The 15,926-nt window shown below is 43.0% G+C and overlaps 1 protein-coding gene across 1 annotated transcript in view; it reads left to right on the top strand.

Annotated features, from left to right (window-relative positions):
* The window catches only part of ITPR2 (inositol 1,4,5-trisphosphate receptor, type 2), a 586,895-nt gene extending 571,560 nt beyond the window's left edge, over window positions 1–15,335 (top strand). Inside the window, exons 57-58 of the mRNA XM_010856005.1 lie at window positions 10,020–10,181; window positions 10,877–15,335. Of these exons, the coding sequence (XP_010854307.1) occupies window positions 10,020–10,181; window positions 10,877–10,963 (249 nt within the window). The 3' untranslated portion in view covers window positions 10,964–15,335. The remainder of the gene's footprint in view (window positions 1–10,019; window positions 10,182–10,876) is intronic.
* Window positions 15,336–15,926: the final 591 nt, after the last annotated feature.

Here is a 15,926-nt window from a genome sequence, read left to right as displayed (position 1 = left end):
TGTGAAACTGGACCGGTGTCCAGTCCCTCCCAGCTGAGACTTTTTGACTACCAGCCTGGGGCCCTGCCGAGATCAGTAGCCTGTTAAGTCATTTTCATTCCACCATCCCTCTTTCGGTGGTACTTCTGCTGGACCTACTTCTTTCACTGACCTCGGGAGCAGGGACTGGATAAAGTAGGCCTTGTCCCTGGAGGGCTCCCACGCCAGCAGCCCCCTGGAGGCCGGGCCATGGAAAGGGGTCAGGCAGGAGCCCCGCAGGGATGTCAAGGTCTCTTGCTTTTCAGCCTTTGTTAAATGCCTCTAAGGGACAGATTCCTGCCTCTGTGCAGTCTGTTCAGCAGTCCAGGGATCTTTGACGTTTGTACCTTGCTTTGTAAGGTTCGGGGCTTCCCAGGTGGTGCTAGTGGTAAAGAATCCTCCTGCAAAAGCCAGGAGATGCAAGAGACGCGAGTTCGATCCCTGGGTTGGGAAGATCCTCTGGAGAAGGAAGTGGCAATCCACTCCAGTATTCTTGCTTGGAAAATCCCATGGACAGAGGAGCCTGGCGGGCTACAGTCCATGAGGTCGCAAAGAGTCAGACGTGACTGAGCACACATACATCTACATCTCCACCTTCTAAGATTCAAAGCACTTTCACATACATAATGCAAACATGATGTCCACACATTTAGATTTGTAAAATATTTCAGAGTTTGAACATGACACCATAAAGGAGTTTGTTGCTTTACAAAAACTTTCAGTACAGATTTGCCTTGAATAACTAACACATTTTAAATTTCTCAAGCCACCCAAGTAGGGTACTCTGCCACAGTTTCAGGAACTCAGTTGCAGAACGAAGATACAGAACAGAATAAACAGAGACAGAAGGAAGATACAGTTAATAAAGGGTGGCAAATGAATCTTCCAGTCCTGGAATGTGCTATTTTTCTAACACAGCAAAAATTTTACTCTTATTCTCTCCCTTTTTTTTAGAATTAGTTGACAAGGTTCTCATTTATTTATCAATCCAAGAATAGCGTTTTAGCTTCAAAGGACACAGCTGGATCCTTTCTTTCACCGACAGTCCCTGGTGTTTGTCAGACAAGAGTGTGTTTCCCAGCTCATCCTTCCTTCCTTTTAACCCAGGGTCTGTGTGCAAACCCCTGTGAGAATCAGCCTTTTTGTTGTCCAGATTAAGCAACTCTGGTCACATACAAATGGGGTGTTCACTAGGAACAAAGCTAGAAGTCCAAATGCCAGTGTTGTGGGTGTTCCTTAAGGGTTTGAGACAACGTCTCACCTGCCAGCAAGGCCACCATCTTGGTCGGAGGGTGGGAGGCCCGCCATGCCCCTCCTTCGTGGAGCAGAGGCTGGGATGGGCTATATGACGCATTTGCCATTAACCCACATGATTACTTTGACTTCAGAAGTAATCATATGATTATTTTGACTTTCAGAAAGAATCCTTGTTCCAGATTATTGGCCTTGGTCTGTGAAGTTCCAGGAAAGCAGGAATAGTGTCTTTCCCTCAGGGACCTTGCAGTGAGTAGATAGTATTAGCGTTGCTGGTGTTCCTTTTGAGAGCCATTTCTGCGGACATCTTCAAACCGGAAGTGCCAAGAGAGGAATGTAGTGGGTCACACTGAGGTTTTGGGCAGATGGTTACGCTCCTCAGCCTAGGAGGCATCACATACGGTTTTAGAATAGAAAGTGCAGTGTAAATTTAAGGCTTAGGAGAGGATGGTAACCAAGAAAAACCTTTGCAAATGGTCTTGTGACAGCATGTTTTAAGCATAGAGAGCCTGGAAGTGGAGGTGAAGATACGCGTACAATGGTTCATCAATATTCCAGTACAACACAGTACAATGGTACGTTCAGCGTGGTACCTCTCATTAGCAATATTTCAGAGCACTCTGCAAAATTGCAGCGAATGTCAAGGGTCAGTCAATGTATTTCCACAGTATCTGCATCTACATTTCTGATTCAATGCCTAAAGCTTTTATTTCTGATTTTCAATAAATAAATCTTTAGCCTACCCGAGAAGAAATATCAGAGGAATTCAGGTTATAAAATGTATTCTCACTGTGCTGCATGCTTAGTCGCTCAGTCATGTGTGACTCTTTGTGACCCTTTGGACTGTAGCCTGCCAGGCTCCTCTGTCCATGGGATTCTCCAGGGAAGAATACTGGAGTGGGTTGCCATTTTCTTCCTCCAGGAGATCTTCCCAATCCAGGGATCAAACCCGTGTTTCCTGTGTCTCCTGCTTTGTAGGTGGATTCTTTACCCACTGAGCCTTTGGGTAGTCTCTGTTTTCTGTGGCAAGTTCAGAAGCTAAGCATTGGCATCTCTATTGGACATGGAGAAGTAGTCCAGGGTAGTGAAAAGAGTACAAGATTTCCAGTCACCTAGGGTGGAGGCCAAAGCGTGGCCCAGCCATTTACCACCAGTCTGTGGCCTTGGCCAGTAACTAATCCTCTTCCTGTCTCAGTGCTGTCTTCTGTAAAATGGGGCTGGCAACAGTCTCAACCTTATGGAATTTTTGTGGGTATTGGCCATAGCATGACTTAAGTGGCTGACACTTGCCAAGCAGCTAAAAATGGGATTATTACCATGATACAGAACTACAGTGCTTGTATTCTCTTTAACTTACATGCAGGCAACTTTTTTTTCACATTTTTTTGAAAGTGAAGTATAGTTGATGAGATGGCTGGATGGTATCACTGACTTGATGGACCTGAGTTTGAATGAACTCCAGGAGTTAGTGATGATCCAGGAGGCCTGGCGTGCTGCAATTCCTGGGGTCACAAAGAGTCGGACATGACTGAGCAACTGAACTGAACTGAACTGATTTACAGTGTTTCAGTTATACAGCAAAGTGATTCAGTTATATGTATATATATAGAGAGAGGAGAAGGCAATGGCAACCCACTCCAGTGTTCTTGCCTGGAGAATCCCAGGGACGGGGGAGCCTGGTGGGCTGCCGTCTCTGGGGTCGCACAGAGTCGGACACGACTGAAGCGACTTAGCAGCATAGAGAGAGAGATGTATGTATGTATTGTTTTCAGATTCTTTTCCATTATAGATTATTGTAAGGTATCAAATACAGTTCCCTGTGCTATACAGTAGGTCCTTATTGTTTATCTGTCTTATATATAGCAGCACATATTTGTTAATTCAAAACTCCCAATTTGTCCCAGGCAACATTTAATGTGTACCTAATACACATTAAAGAGACATAAGACAGTTTCTCCAATGCTTGGCTCACTGAACTCAATCTTATTCTACTTTTCAATCTCATTGTGATACGGAGAGAAATCATTACAGTCTTTATGTTTTCTTGAGCCTGTCATTGATTAAACATCAGCAGGGCTAGGTTACATTATGTAAGAGCTGTTCCACTACATTAAGTGGAAGGACTTGTCCAGAGGTGGAAATCAAGTACAGAGGAACAGCTGTGAGACCTCAAGGAAACCTAAACTTTCTAGGATTCAGACTGGGCATGTGTAACATGCTGAGCTTGGCTTATGTGGTTTCGAGGTTGCTTCTAGCCTAAATGCTGTGTTTCTGTTTGCTCAGTTGGCAAGCTTAGGTCTTGTCTCAGCAATTTGATTTTTAAAGTTTTGAATTCATAACTCATGGAATGATGAGTTGGAAGAGACATAGAGACCACCCAGGGTAACATTCTGGTTTTACAGATGAGGAAACTTGGATTCAGAGACTAAGGCTCCCCACCCTCCTTCTATCACATAGTTCATTTTTGGTTGAACTGAAATCAGAACTCAGGTGTCCTGACTCCTAGATCAGTGCTCTTTCCTTGATATTGTGTGGCCTCTTTCCTGAAAATGGGGTATCACATTTAAGAACAAATTATAAAGACAGCACAGATAAGCTCTGACTGACTCTGACAACCCAATCATTTACTGAATAACTACAAAATTAAATAAAGCAAATTGATCTGACTGTTAAAAGGACTATTTGAAAGGTTTTCACACTCCTATCTATCCATCTTCTGGTCTTCTAGGAAGATGCATTATTATGAAAATTTAGGGATAGCAGGAGGATCATGGCTGCCATGCTCTCTGTCCCTTCATCTCTGGGAGTTGCATTTTGGTACCTTTGAAAAGCGTTGGCTTTCCACTCACCAAGTTTCTAGGATTGTACATTGTAACCTCAGAATCTAACAATCTGTAGCTTCCCAATTTTATACTACCCTGCGGTCAAACATATTCATTCCTGGTGAATCAAAGAAATGATGTCATATTGACTAACCACAGTCACCATTGGAATCTACTAATCATGAGCATGATCACAGGATGGACATAACCTACGTGAGTAACCAAGAAATAACAAATCAAATCACACTGCTTTGTTAGATGGCGGACACAGCCAACACGGCAAATGAGTGGTGTCTTGTTAACCAGCCAGTGTTCTGGGTGTCTGTCCTGTGGTTCTGGCTCAGATTAAAGTCCAGGGTTTCCTTTCTCACCCTGCTCAGGCTGAGCCTCCTGTGGAAGCTGCTCCTTGTGACACTGGAGCAGAGAGAGGAAGCTTGGGGTATTTCATTGGAAACCACTCTCTGTGAAAAGCCACGTGCAGCATTTATTCTAAGAACTTGTTTGGATTTGAGTTACTTTTGGTGAAAAGAATACACTTTCTGTACTAGGAGAAATCAGTTGTGAACATTTATTTTTAAAAGGCTGGCTTTTTTTGTAGAAAGAGGACAAACGATAATCAATTTAGGGTGCTTATTTTTTGCTATTTTAGTGAGATACAAGGCATTCAAGTCAGGTACCTAAAAATTAAGAAAAGGAAAGAAAGCATTCAATATTGAAAAAAAAGCTTAATGACACATTATATTTTAGTTTTAGATTATAGTCAGTTGGTATACAGAGAAAAAGAGGACTGAAACAGGATAAAATGAGTAGAGAAAAGGCTGAGAACCAAGCAAACATACACAAAGAAAGAGGCAGTGAAAGGAAGAAAGATGAGAGAAACCAGACAGTTAGAAGAGAGAATGATTTTGGGGAACTTAGGAGAAAGGACAGTGGAGCCAGGTGACTTTCCTCCCCAGCACTTTAGTCCGATTTGTTGTTATTTTCACCATCTTTGATTGAAGTCTTATCCTCCACCTAGACTATCACTATCAATTCCACCAGCGTAAGAATCACACTGGGTTTGGCTCCCTATTGTTCTCCCCGTGCCTAGCACAGACAGGGTCAACAAGGAAGAATTAGTCAATGAATGCATGAACAAAGGAACAAGTGAAGAAAGAATGTGTAAGGAAAAGAGTCCCGTGGCCCAACCGGCTGGGGCAGCAGTCCCCTGAGAACTGCTTTTGTTTCCTCAAAAGCAAGAGCCTGTGGACTGAGCTGACCTGGCCCCTGAGATACCTATGGTAGCAATTTCTTTGGAGGCAGTTTCCATCTTACCCATGTTGTCTTTGCTAAGGATTGTTGTTGTTCAGTCGCTCAGTCGTGTCCAACCCTTTGCAATCCCATGGACTGCAACATGACAGGCTTCCCTGTCTTCCACTATGTCCTGGAGTTTGCTCAAACTCATGTCATTGAGTTGATGATGCCATCTATCCATCTCATCCTCTATTGCCAACTTCTCCTGCACTCAATCTTTCCCACCATCGGGGTCTTTTCCAGTGAGCTAAGTATTAGAACAGTGTTTTGTCTCTGTTTATCTAGGAAATGTTCTAAAAGCTGAGGTTTTCGCCATCTCCATCATGTCTCCTGGTACCTCCTCAGCCCAGATCCAGCCAGCCATCTGAGGCTGTCAAACCTTTGTGTTCCATCCTGAGCTTCCTAGGTGGCACTAGTGGTAAAGAATCCGCCTGCCAATGCAGGAGACGCAAGAGACTCGGGTTTGATCCCTGGATCTGGAAGATCCCCTGGAGAAGGAAATGGCAACTCACTCCAGTATTCTTGCCTGGGAAATCCCATGGGCAGAAGAGCCTGGTGGGCTACAGTCCATGGTGTCACAAAGAGTAGGACATGGCTGAGTGACTGAGCATACACATGCATACCATTTTAACTTTGATTTTTTTTTTTGGCTGCACTGGATCTTACTTGTAGCATGCGGGATCTTCAGTGTTCGTTGTGGCATACAGACTCTTTTTTTAGTTAAGGCATTTGGGAGCTTTTATTTGCAGTATCTGGGATCTAGTTCCCTGATCAGGGATTGAACCGGGCCCTCTGCATTGTAAACATGGAGTCTTAGCCACTGAACCACCAGGGAAGCCCCATTTAATCCATTTTATGTGTAGAGTTTTGTGGCATTCAGTACATTCACATCATTATGCAAACATTCCTACTGTCTATCTCCAGAAATTTTTCATCTTCTCCAATTAAAGTTCTCCAACTATACCCATGATATACTAACTCCCCAAATTCACTGATATTTTATCAGATTTCAAACTTTTTTACTCTAGTATTTTTATTTCCTGAAGTTATCCTACTTTATTATTATTCAACTTTCTGTCCACAGTCTCCTTTCTGGCCAGAAGGCCTAGATACAGACAGGTCTGGGTTGGGCTTCCAGCAAAATAATTTGCTAGCCTCAGTTCAGTTCAGTTCAGTCGCTCAGTCATGTCCGACTCTTTGCAACCCTATGGACTGCAGCACACCAGGCCTCCCTGTCCATCAGCAACTCCCAGCGTCTACTCAAACACATGTCCATTGAATCATGGATGCCATCCAACCATCTCATCCTCTCTTGTCCCCTTCTCCTCCCGCCTTCAGTCTTTCCCAGCGTCAGGGTCTTTTCCAGTGAGTCAGTTCTTTGTATCAGGTGGCCAAAGGATTGGAGTTTCAGCTTCAGCTTCAGTCCTTCCAATGAGTATTCAGGACTGATTTCCTTTAGGATGGACTGGTTGGATCTCCTTGCAGTCCAACTGACTCTCAAGAATCTTCTCCAACACCACAGTTCAAAAACATCAATTCTTCAGCACTCAGCTTTCCTTATAGTCCAACTCTCCCATCCATACATGACTACTAGAAAAGCCATAGCTTTGACTATATGGACCTTGCCAGCAAAGTAATGTCTCTGCTTTTTAATATGCTGTCTAGGTTGGTCATAACTTTTCTTTCAAGGAGCAAGCGTCTTTTAATTTCATGGCTTCAGTCACCATCTGCAGTAATTTTGGAGCCCAAAAAATAAAGTCTCTCACTGTTTCCTCATCTATTTGCCATGAAGTGATAGGACCAGATGCCATGATCTCAATTTTCTGCAAGTTGAGTTTTAAGCCAACTTTTTCACTCTTCTCTTTCACTTTCATCAAGAGGCTCTTTAGTTCTTCTTTGCTTTCTGCCACAAGGGTGGTGTCATCTGCATATCTGAGGTTATTGATATTTCTCCTGGCCATCTTGATTCCAGCTTGTGCTTGCTAGCCTCAGTTTCTGCATTTGTAAAATTCAGATAAGAGATAGTACAGTAGATAATACAGATTCTAAATAGATAAGAGAACTGGAGTTCACTGGATTGTCTGTTTATTAGCCATCCCTCCTACCAGTCCACACATTAGTGTTCCTCACCCCAGCCACTGCTCTGCTGACATACCTAGCTTCCTGATACCTTTGTCATTCTGATGCCCTTTCCGGGGGACACACCATCTTGTATCAGTCCAGCTCCTGGCCTCAGCTGCACACCCACCTGGGCTGTTGGTGAGCCCTGATCTCTGATGGAGTCATTCCAAGGTAGGGTCTCCCACTCCACCCGGCAAGCATTCAGTGGTCCCTATTTTTCTTCTCTTCCCCAGTGGCTCAGGTGGTAAAGAATCAGCCTGCAAGACAGGAGACCTGGGTTCGATCCTGGGTCGGGAAGATCTCCTGTTGAAGGAAATGGCAACCCACTCCAGTATTCTTGCCTAGAGAATCCAATGGACAGAGGAGCCTGTTCATGGGGTTGCAAAGAATTGGACACAACTGAGCGACTAACACTTTCATTTTTCACTTTTCCCATTCCTTATGCCAGCCACTTCAGATCTTTCCTCTTCACTCCATCTCCCTACCCTGCCACTACCCTAGTGGTTCCCGTTAATCTTCTATGTCTCCATAGATCAGACTTCTTAAACTTTAGTGCACCTACAAATCATCCAGGCCCCCTAGGAGGTTCTGATTTCATAAGAGGTGGTGGGGTTGAAATCTGCTATTTTTACAAGCAACCCCAGGGAATTTTGATACGCAGACTACCCAGTCCACTTTTCATGGAGGGCTGTCCTAAGCCACAAGCTCCTTGAGAGCAGACATTTGTCTTACCTGATTTTCATCTTTAAATACTTGGCAATAGATGTTGAAGCACTAATCGAATGAATCTGGCTGTTTCTCTGCACTTCAGAATAAGTTACCATTCGCCTTTGAAATGCTAATTAGCTACAGCTGTTTAAATGCAGCTTAACTCTCTTGAATATTTTATCCTATCCTTTATCAGCCCTTTCCACTGCCATTGGGGGTCAGGAACCATAAAGAATGTGTTGTTCTCTGACTAACAACTACCAAAGAAACCAGCCAAAGGGCCAGATGAGATTTAGACAGAAGTGCCAAGGTGCGGAGGTTGGACGTTTCCCCTTTCCCTTTAGGGGGAGAAAGAACTCTTCTGGCTCTTGTTCTAGGCATCAGCTAGGCAGAGGTCTTTGCAGCCACTGCAGTGGGCTTTTCTGGAGTGGAAAGAATCTTAAGCAGGAAGGTCACTGCTAGGGATACTGGGAGAAGGTGATTTAAGGAAATAGGTAAATATAGACTGGGATTCCTGATCAGTGGCTAAAAGGCTTGTGTGCATGCTCAGTCACGTCTGACTCTGCAACCCCATGGACTGTAGCCTGTCAGGTTCCTCTTTCCATGGGATTCTCCAGGAAAAAATACAGGAGTGGGTTGCCATCCCCTCCTGTGTTGGATTCCGACCCAGGGATCAAACCTGGGTCTCTTGTATTCCAGGTGGATTCTTTACTGCTGAGCCACCACGGAAACCCAGACGAAAAGCTAACCTGCCTTCAAACCCTAGCTCTGCCAATTCCTAGTTTGTGATAAGGGTAATTAAACTCTTGGGACCACTCGATTCCTCATCTGTTAAATGGTAAACTTTCTTGAGGATTGAAAGATGGGATACAAGTAATTCACAGGGATTCTATGATGTTGGGCAATCAGGAAGAATATTCAAGAGATGTGAGTATCTTGGTAACCATCTGTTTTTACCACAATGGAGGGAACCCACACACACACACACACACACACACGTGCACTTACACACACACACCCCTACACTCTCAGTCAGCCTGGAAAAACAGAAGTGGCACCCACTGTTGCCCTCTGGGGAAGTCTAACTCTAAAACCCCATCCCCAGCTGTAATAAAATGTTTCCAAAAGGAGCAGACAGGGTAACCCAGGGCCATGCCCTCCCACTTCCCTCTTCCCCAGAGCCTGTCTTGGGGAAGTGGGAGGTAAATGGGCGTGGGCATCTGGAACTGAAACATGTCTTTTATCACCTTCTATTCAGCCACCCCTTTCTCCTCTGCGCCAGGGCAGGGATCGGGTAGGGAGGATAAACAGCTCAGGCCTTTACTGTTCCCACACACATTTGGATCTGCTCTTCTCAGCCTCCAAAGCCTAGCTCTTCATTCATCAAGATTCACTAATTGCCTACAGGGTGCAGGATGCTGTCCTAAATGCTTTACCTGGGACCTCCCGGGGTAGACCATAGGAAATTCGTTCCAATATTTAAAATCTTCCCTCACCTCATGAAGACTAATGTGGAACCCTCACTTCATTCCCACCTTCAACCTCTCCCCACCCCTGGCCAGAAAAAGTACCTTTTGCTTTGAAAGTGCTAAGAAGGTTAATAATGTATTCAGTTGCTCAATCATGTCCGACTGTGTGCAACCCCATGAACTGTAGCCCACCAGGCTCCTCTGTCCATGGGATTTTCCAGGCAAGAATACTGGAGTGGCTTGCCATTTTCTTCTCCAGAATGTTAATAATAATGAACCCATCTAAACATTCTTTACATAACTTCAGGCTCCCTTCCATATGTATTCCCTTTAGGAGAAGAATTTGGACTGGTTTCCTCGGATGCGAGCCATGTCCCTTGTTAGCAGTGAAGGTGACAGCGAGCAAAATGAGGTTCGGAACCTGCAGGAGAAGCTGGAGTCAACCATGAGTCTAGTCAAACAGCTGTCCAGTCAGCTGGCAGAGCTCAAGGAGCAGGTGGGTGCCCTTCGGAGATGGAGCTGGGTGGTGGTGGCGGCGGGGGGCGGTGATGTGAAATCTTTCACCACTGTGAGTGGGAGAGACTGGAGAATCCTGGCAGTGAGATTGTTATCCATGGGATTGTAAATCACAGTAAAGAAACCCCACGCTGTTGTAAGAACCACCTCTTGGCAAGCAGAGGCTGCTTCTGCTTATCACACGCATCTTGTGTGACACTTCTTCTGTGGAACAGGGAAGGAAGGAACAAATACTGAAAGACAGGGGCCGCTTTGGACTTTTTGATAGAAAATCGTATATTCTGCCATCACAGCAATTATTAAGTTCATCAGAAAAGTAGATCGTCATCAGTATCTATCATTTCAGTGCTACACTCAACCCCTTCATCACGTAAGATTGTTAGCCTTAGTAAAAATAGTATCAAAAGTAACTGTGGTCGCTTTTAAAATGACTAAGGTGATGGCAGTGATGATATGTGACAAGCAGGGGCTGCTTTAAAAGAACCATGGTTCCTCTTTCTTAACCACAGAGAGGGGTTTGCTGTGTTTCTCTGCCTATGGAAATTCACTTTTAAAGATATTTTCCCTTTTTCAATAAATATTCACTGGGAAATATTCACCCAACACTGTGTGTTCTACCAGCGCTGGGAAGGGGTGAGAAAAATCAGCTTAATACACTCTCTCTTTTCCCCCCAGATGACAGAACAAAGGAAGAATAAGCAGAGACTGGGCTTTCTCGGATCAAACACACCCCATGTGAATCATCACATGCCACCACACTGATACCATGGGGGCAGCCGTGACTAGCCTTTCATCAGTGTGCTGCCTGATCACTGAAAAAAGAACTGAGACCGAGGGGAGTGAACAGTGCCTATTGTTGAAAAGTTAAAAACAACCAAGTGCCAAGATGTTGAGTGGTTTAGCTCTGAGAACAATTTTTAACTGTGTTTTCATGGTTGAGAAGACCAAACTTAAAATGCAGCCGCTAGAAAGCACACAGCACGCATTCTTAATGCAAAGTGAAGCCGCTTGCTCAAATGGACAGAGAGAAGAGGGGGGAGGCGGGGGGGAAAGAGGTGCAGGGCAGAGAGAACTACCTTTGGCTGAATCGATAAGGGTCTGTTTTGTCTTTAATGCTCACTGAGACCTTTGTCATGGTTGACTGGAATGTCTTTCTTTTAATTATGGCATCTGAGTCAGTGATACAGGAAGTCATATTTTGGTGGCTAAGTTTTACTAAGGGAAATAACTAAAAAGATTCAAAATGAGAGCTGAAAAGAAAAAATGTTAATGCTTCCAAATCGTAGCCATCACAGGCAATTTCCTTATTTATAACATGGAACACAATGGATTTATGGCCCTAGGAACTAGTGCTTTGGAGCTTATGTCCCTCAGCTGACAACACAACTGGAATATGCCTGCTTTCTCCCAGATTCAGAGGGCCTCTTGTCAATACGGAGCACAAAAAGAGGCTTTCATATGACTTGTTAACATCATGTTTCAAATCATGTAGAGACTAAGACTATCAAAGATTTGGGAACAAAAAAGCTGACAGTAAGCCCCAGAGAAGAATTTTTTGAGAACGTATGTGTGCTATTGAAATACATGGAGATTAACAAATGAAAATGCTTAAAGGTGACAGGAAATACAGAGAAACTTACGATGGTGGCATTGCCTTTTATAAATATGGAGTAAAAGCTATTTGATTCATGTTTGCTGTGCTTAAGAACTGAGTGGTTTTATTTATTCTATTCCTGCAGTTAGGGAAAAAATCCAAGAAATGTATTGAATACTCCAGAAAATGCAGCGTTTCAATTGCATATTTTAAACTCTATCAGTAAGAGCTTTGCAAAAGGTAAAAAGATAATAATCTCTTTCTCAAATTGTTTTTATGTTAAATTATGCAACCAGAATTTGTAGAGGGAGAAAATAACCTGCCATGCCTGTGTTAGTCTCAGAGACTATGCCTTTAGAATGCTAAAGCAAAATTCACATCCTGAAAGTGTTAGGAGAACCGCCATGTGGTGAGAGAGCAAGGCACTGACACCAGACTCTGGGAGGTGCTCAGCAAGCTGACCTTTTCTGGTTGCTGCCCCCAAAAGAACAAAATACCGCCTCTTAAGCTCTCGTGTCATTACCACCAAGGTTTAAGGTCTGGACAGGATTTGCTATGCCCCTTTTTAAAGCTTTTGGATTATTTGAATGTAGTTTAAGCTATTGGCTCCTAAAATTCTCTAATCACTGTCTAGGAAGATGATAAAGGATACCCAAAACTATCCTTCTTCCACACCCCATTAAAATGTAGACTTGGAGGAAAGCTGTGGAAACCCAGAGCAGTGAATTTTTGAACTGAATCTGCCCCCCTCCAAATAATTCCCCAAGTTAAAAATTCCTCACTCTGATGTGATAGTATTTTTCTGGACCAGTCCTGAAGGATCACAATCAAGTGATACTCAGAAACTGAGCTATATGCAACACAGAGCCTAGGACCCAGTGGGCATTCAGTGAATATATGAGGAATTCTACTGTCATTCAGTCCTAATGCTTCACTAAAACTTTAAACCATATCACATTTTGATTTTTAAATGGCTTCACCAAAACTGAAGTAGACAAAGCAGCCATTTAAAAAAAAAAACACACGCACAAAATAAGGCCCTTTTTGTTATTAACAGTATTAGATGAGAAGTACCCTTTTAAAGTATTTTAACTAGGCAGGCAGAGAGTTTCACAGGCAGGGTAAAGTGGTAAATACTGGCTATATTGCAATGTCAGAACCTATCTCTGTTTAGCACAAACTAACATGTTTCTGATGGATGTCCCAGCATCAAGAAAAGAAATTAGTTTGTACAGATGAGAGCAACCTCTCAGATGAACTACCTACTTTTTTCTTACACATTTTTTTTAGGGAGAATGAGTCATTGGATATGTACCTGCTATCAAGAAATGGCCTAACCTCTCCAACCACTGTGGAGTGGCAAGTCACCACATCACAGTGTGTTTTCTCCTCTGAGAAGTATTCAGAAGGGATTGCAACTAACCAGACTCTTATTTAATCAAAATTGAAATATTGCTCAGTTGTGTTTCTCTTCTTTCCTTCCTCAATACTTTGAGATTATTAAAGGAAAATAAACGAAAGCAAACAAAAGAGGCAGCTTTCAGGCTATTAAATTCATGATGAAGCAGATAATCATGACATTCACTATAAATTTATATTTGTTTTATATATGTTTGTTAATGTAACTGGAATATTTGACCTAGACAAGTGTCAATTAACATTCTCATATTTATATAGTGATATTAAAATAAGTACAATCATCTTTGATTTTGATGTTAAGAGAAATGTTTTACTGTTTAGTTATTAAAACCCATATTGGCTTAAAAGTATCAGTTTCTGCGGAACATAATTTTTAATTTCAAAAGGATTTGATTCCCCTACATAGTCCACTCTGAAGCCCAAGAGTTTCATGCAGGTATGTTTTAAGACTATAATACTAAAAAATAAATTTTATACGTGTAAAATTAACATATTTTACCTTGTAAAAGTTTCTTTAGACAAGGGCTTATTTTCTTGCATACTGAAACTTTTTTATTGGTGATGAGGATGCATTTTCTAGTGGATTATTGATAAATCAGGAAGATATTCTGCTCCAGTCGGAACTGTTTGCTTTTTTCCATATTCTCAGCTCACAACTCGTTGTTGTGGTTGTTCTTTTTAGTTTATAGTTGTTTTATTTTATTAGAAGCAGTAATGCCGAAGGGTCCGCCCTTGTCCCCATGCCCCAGGGCTGAGAATAAGCAGAGAAATTGGGGATCTAGAGACTTGGGGAGGGAAAGTGCACGTTGGGACTTCACTGTGATTAGGGGAAGGGCTTCCCTGGTGCCTCAGTGGTGAAGATCCCACCTCCCCAAAGCAGGAGACTCGGATTTAATCCCTGGGGATGGAAGATCTCCAGGAGGAGGAAATGGCAACCCACTTCAGTATTCTTGCCTGGGAAATTCCATGAACAAAGGAGCCTGGCAGGCTACAGTCCAGGGGTCACCAAAGGTCAGACACAACTGAGCTAGTAGTAACGTAGTATGATTAGGGGAAAGACAGAGTAAAGGGTAGACAGTAGGATGAACAGGGCTTACCCTCCAGGGACCCAGTAGACTGGGACATAAGTAAGTAAATATTGCACAGGTATAATGATTTAACAGATTACAATCTCAAGAGATAACCCTTAAACATGCAAAGAACAGGGCTTTGTGGAGATCATCCGTAAGAGGTGTGTTCTCTCCAGCGGTCCTTAAATCTTTACAGAATCACAAATCAGCATATTCTGACCCACAGCCCTGTTCCGGGAAGCCCTGACACTCAATGCAATGCTAAAAGGGGGTGCAGCAGGCATCTTAAACACAAGCACAGGTGCCCATAGGAACCAGAAAAGCGACTAGAGTGAGTGCAGTTGCGAGGGGCACATGTATGTGGGAGGGGAAGCCTATGGGGAGCTTTCTTTTTTTTAGTTTATTTTATCGAAGTATAGTTGACTTACAATGTTATGTTAATTTCTGCTGTCCAGCAAAGTGAGTGGTATATATAAACGTACATTTTTTCATATTCTTTTCATCATGGTTTATCCCAGGATATTAAATATAGGTCTCTGTGCTGTACAGTAAGGCCTTGTTTATCCATTCTGTATATACTAGTTTGCGTCTGCTAATGTGGGGAGCTTTCTGTTTACAAATTTGACACCTAATTCCACTCTGAAGAAAATGCCTGAGGCCAGTTGAGGCTCTCTAGTCATTGGTGGCTCAGCTGGTAAAGAATCCCAATGCAGGAGACCCTGGTTCAATTCCTGGGTTCGGAAGATCTCCTGGAGGAGGGCATGGCAACCTACTCCAGTATTCTTGCCTAGAGAATCCCCCTAGACAGAGGAGCCTGGCAGGCTACAGTCCATAGGGTCGCAAAGAGTTGGACACGACTGAGCAGCTAAGCACAGTCACTCATGTGTTATCTTTAAAAGAATTGTTGGTAAATCTACACCATTTAGTAGAAGAAAGTACACTACACCAAAATGGAGCAGAGGAGCTAAAATGCATGTGCAAGTCAAGAAATCTGAAAACAAAGCCAGATTTCACCTCTGAACTGAGTGTTTCCACAGACTTGAGTAATGTATAAAAGTATCATACCAGTTTTTCTCATTTCACCAGAAGCCTTTTTTTCCCCTGCAGTAGAAGATTGCTATATTTGCCTCAAAAAGTATGATTCTAATATATGTCAAGACCAGATAAGTATAACTTATAAATTATTATTAATAAAGTTGAGTTTGTAAAACTTTTTTTGTGTGTGATACTTCAAGTGCTTTGTCATTTTTTAATGTTTCTAAATAATGTGTTGGTATGAAAATCATTACTATTACTATTTTACATGGTGACTTGGGGGACAAAACTTTGGCAACTTGAACCACACTGGTGAGATGGTTCAGGTGGGCCATTGTGCCCAACACTTACTAGGAATTGGCCTGACTCCCAATTGGCCAGCACTTCCTAGTATATTGACATTGTGCTGACACCCAGCAGGGGCTCCGTGGGCACAGATCATATGGTCACCCAGAATTTCCTGGTTCTTAACCCCCAGAGCATGGCACAGCTGAAATCAAAATGACTTGCAAGAATCACGTGCAAACCACGAAGAGAATTCTCTGCTCACATGGACATTTAGCAGTGTCCTTGAAGCTGGGTGACAAGAATTGTTGTTTTGTTTGAG

Source organism: Bison bison, unplaced genomic scaffold, assembly GCF_000754665.1.
Source record: "Bison bison bison isolate TAMUID 2011002044 unplaced genomic scaffold, Bison_UMD1.0 scf7180017864370, whole genome shotgun sequence".
Taxonomy (NCBI): domain Eukaryota; kingdom Metazoa; phylum Chordata; class Mammalia; order Artiodactyla; family Bovidae; genus Bison; species Bison bison.
The sequence above is the reverse complement of the archived record's forward strand: the minus strand, read 5'-3'. Positions and strand labels throughout refer to the sequence as shown.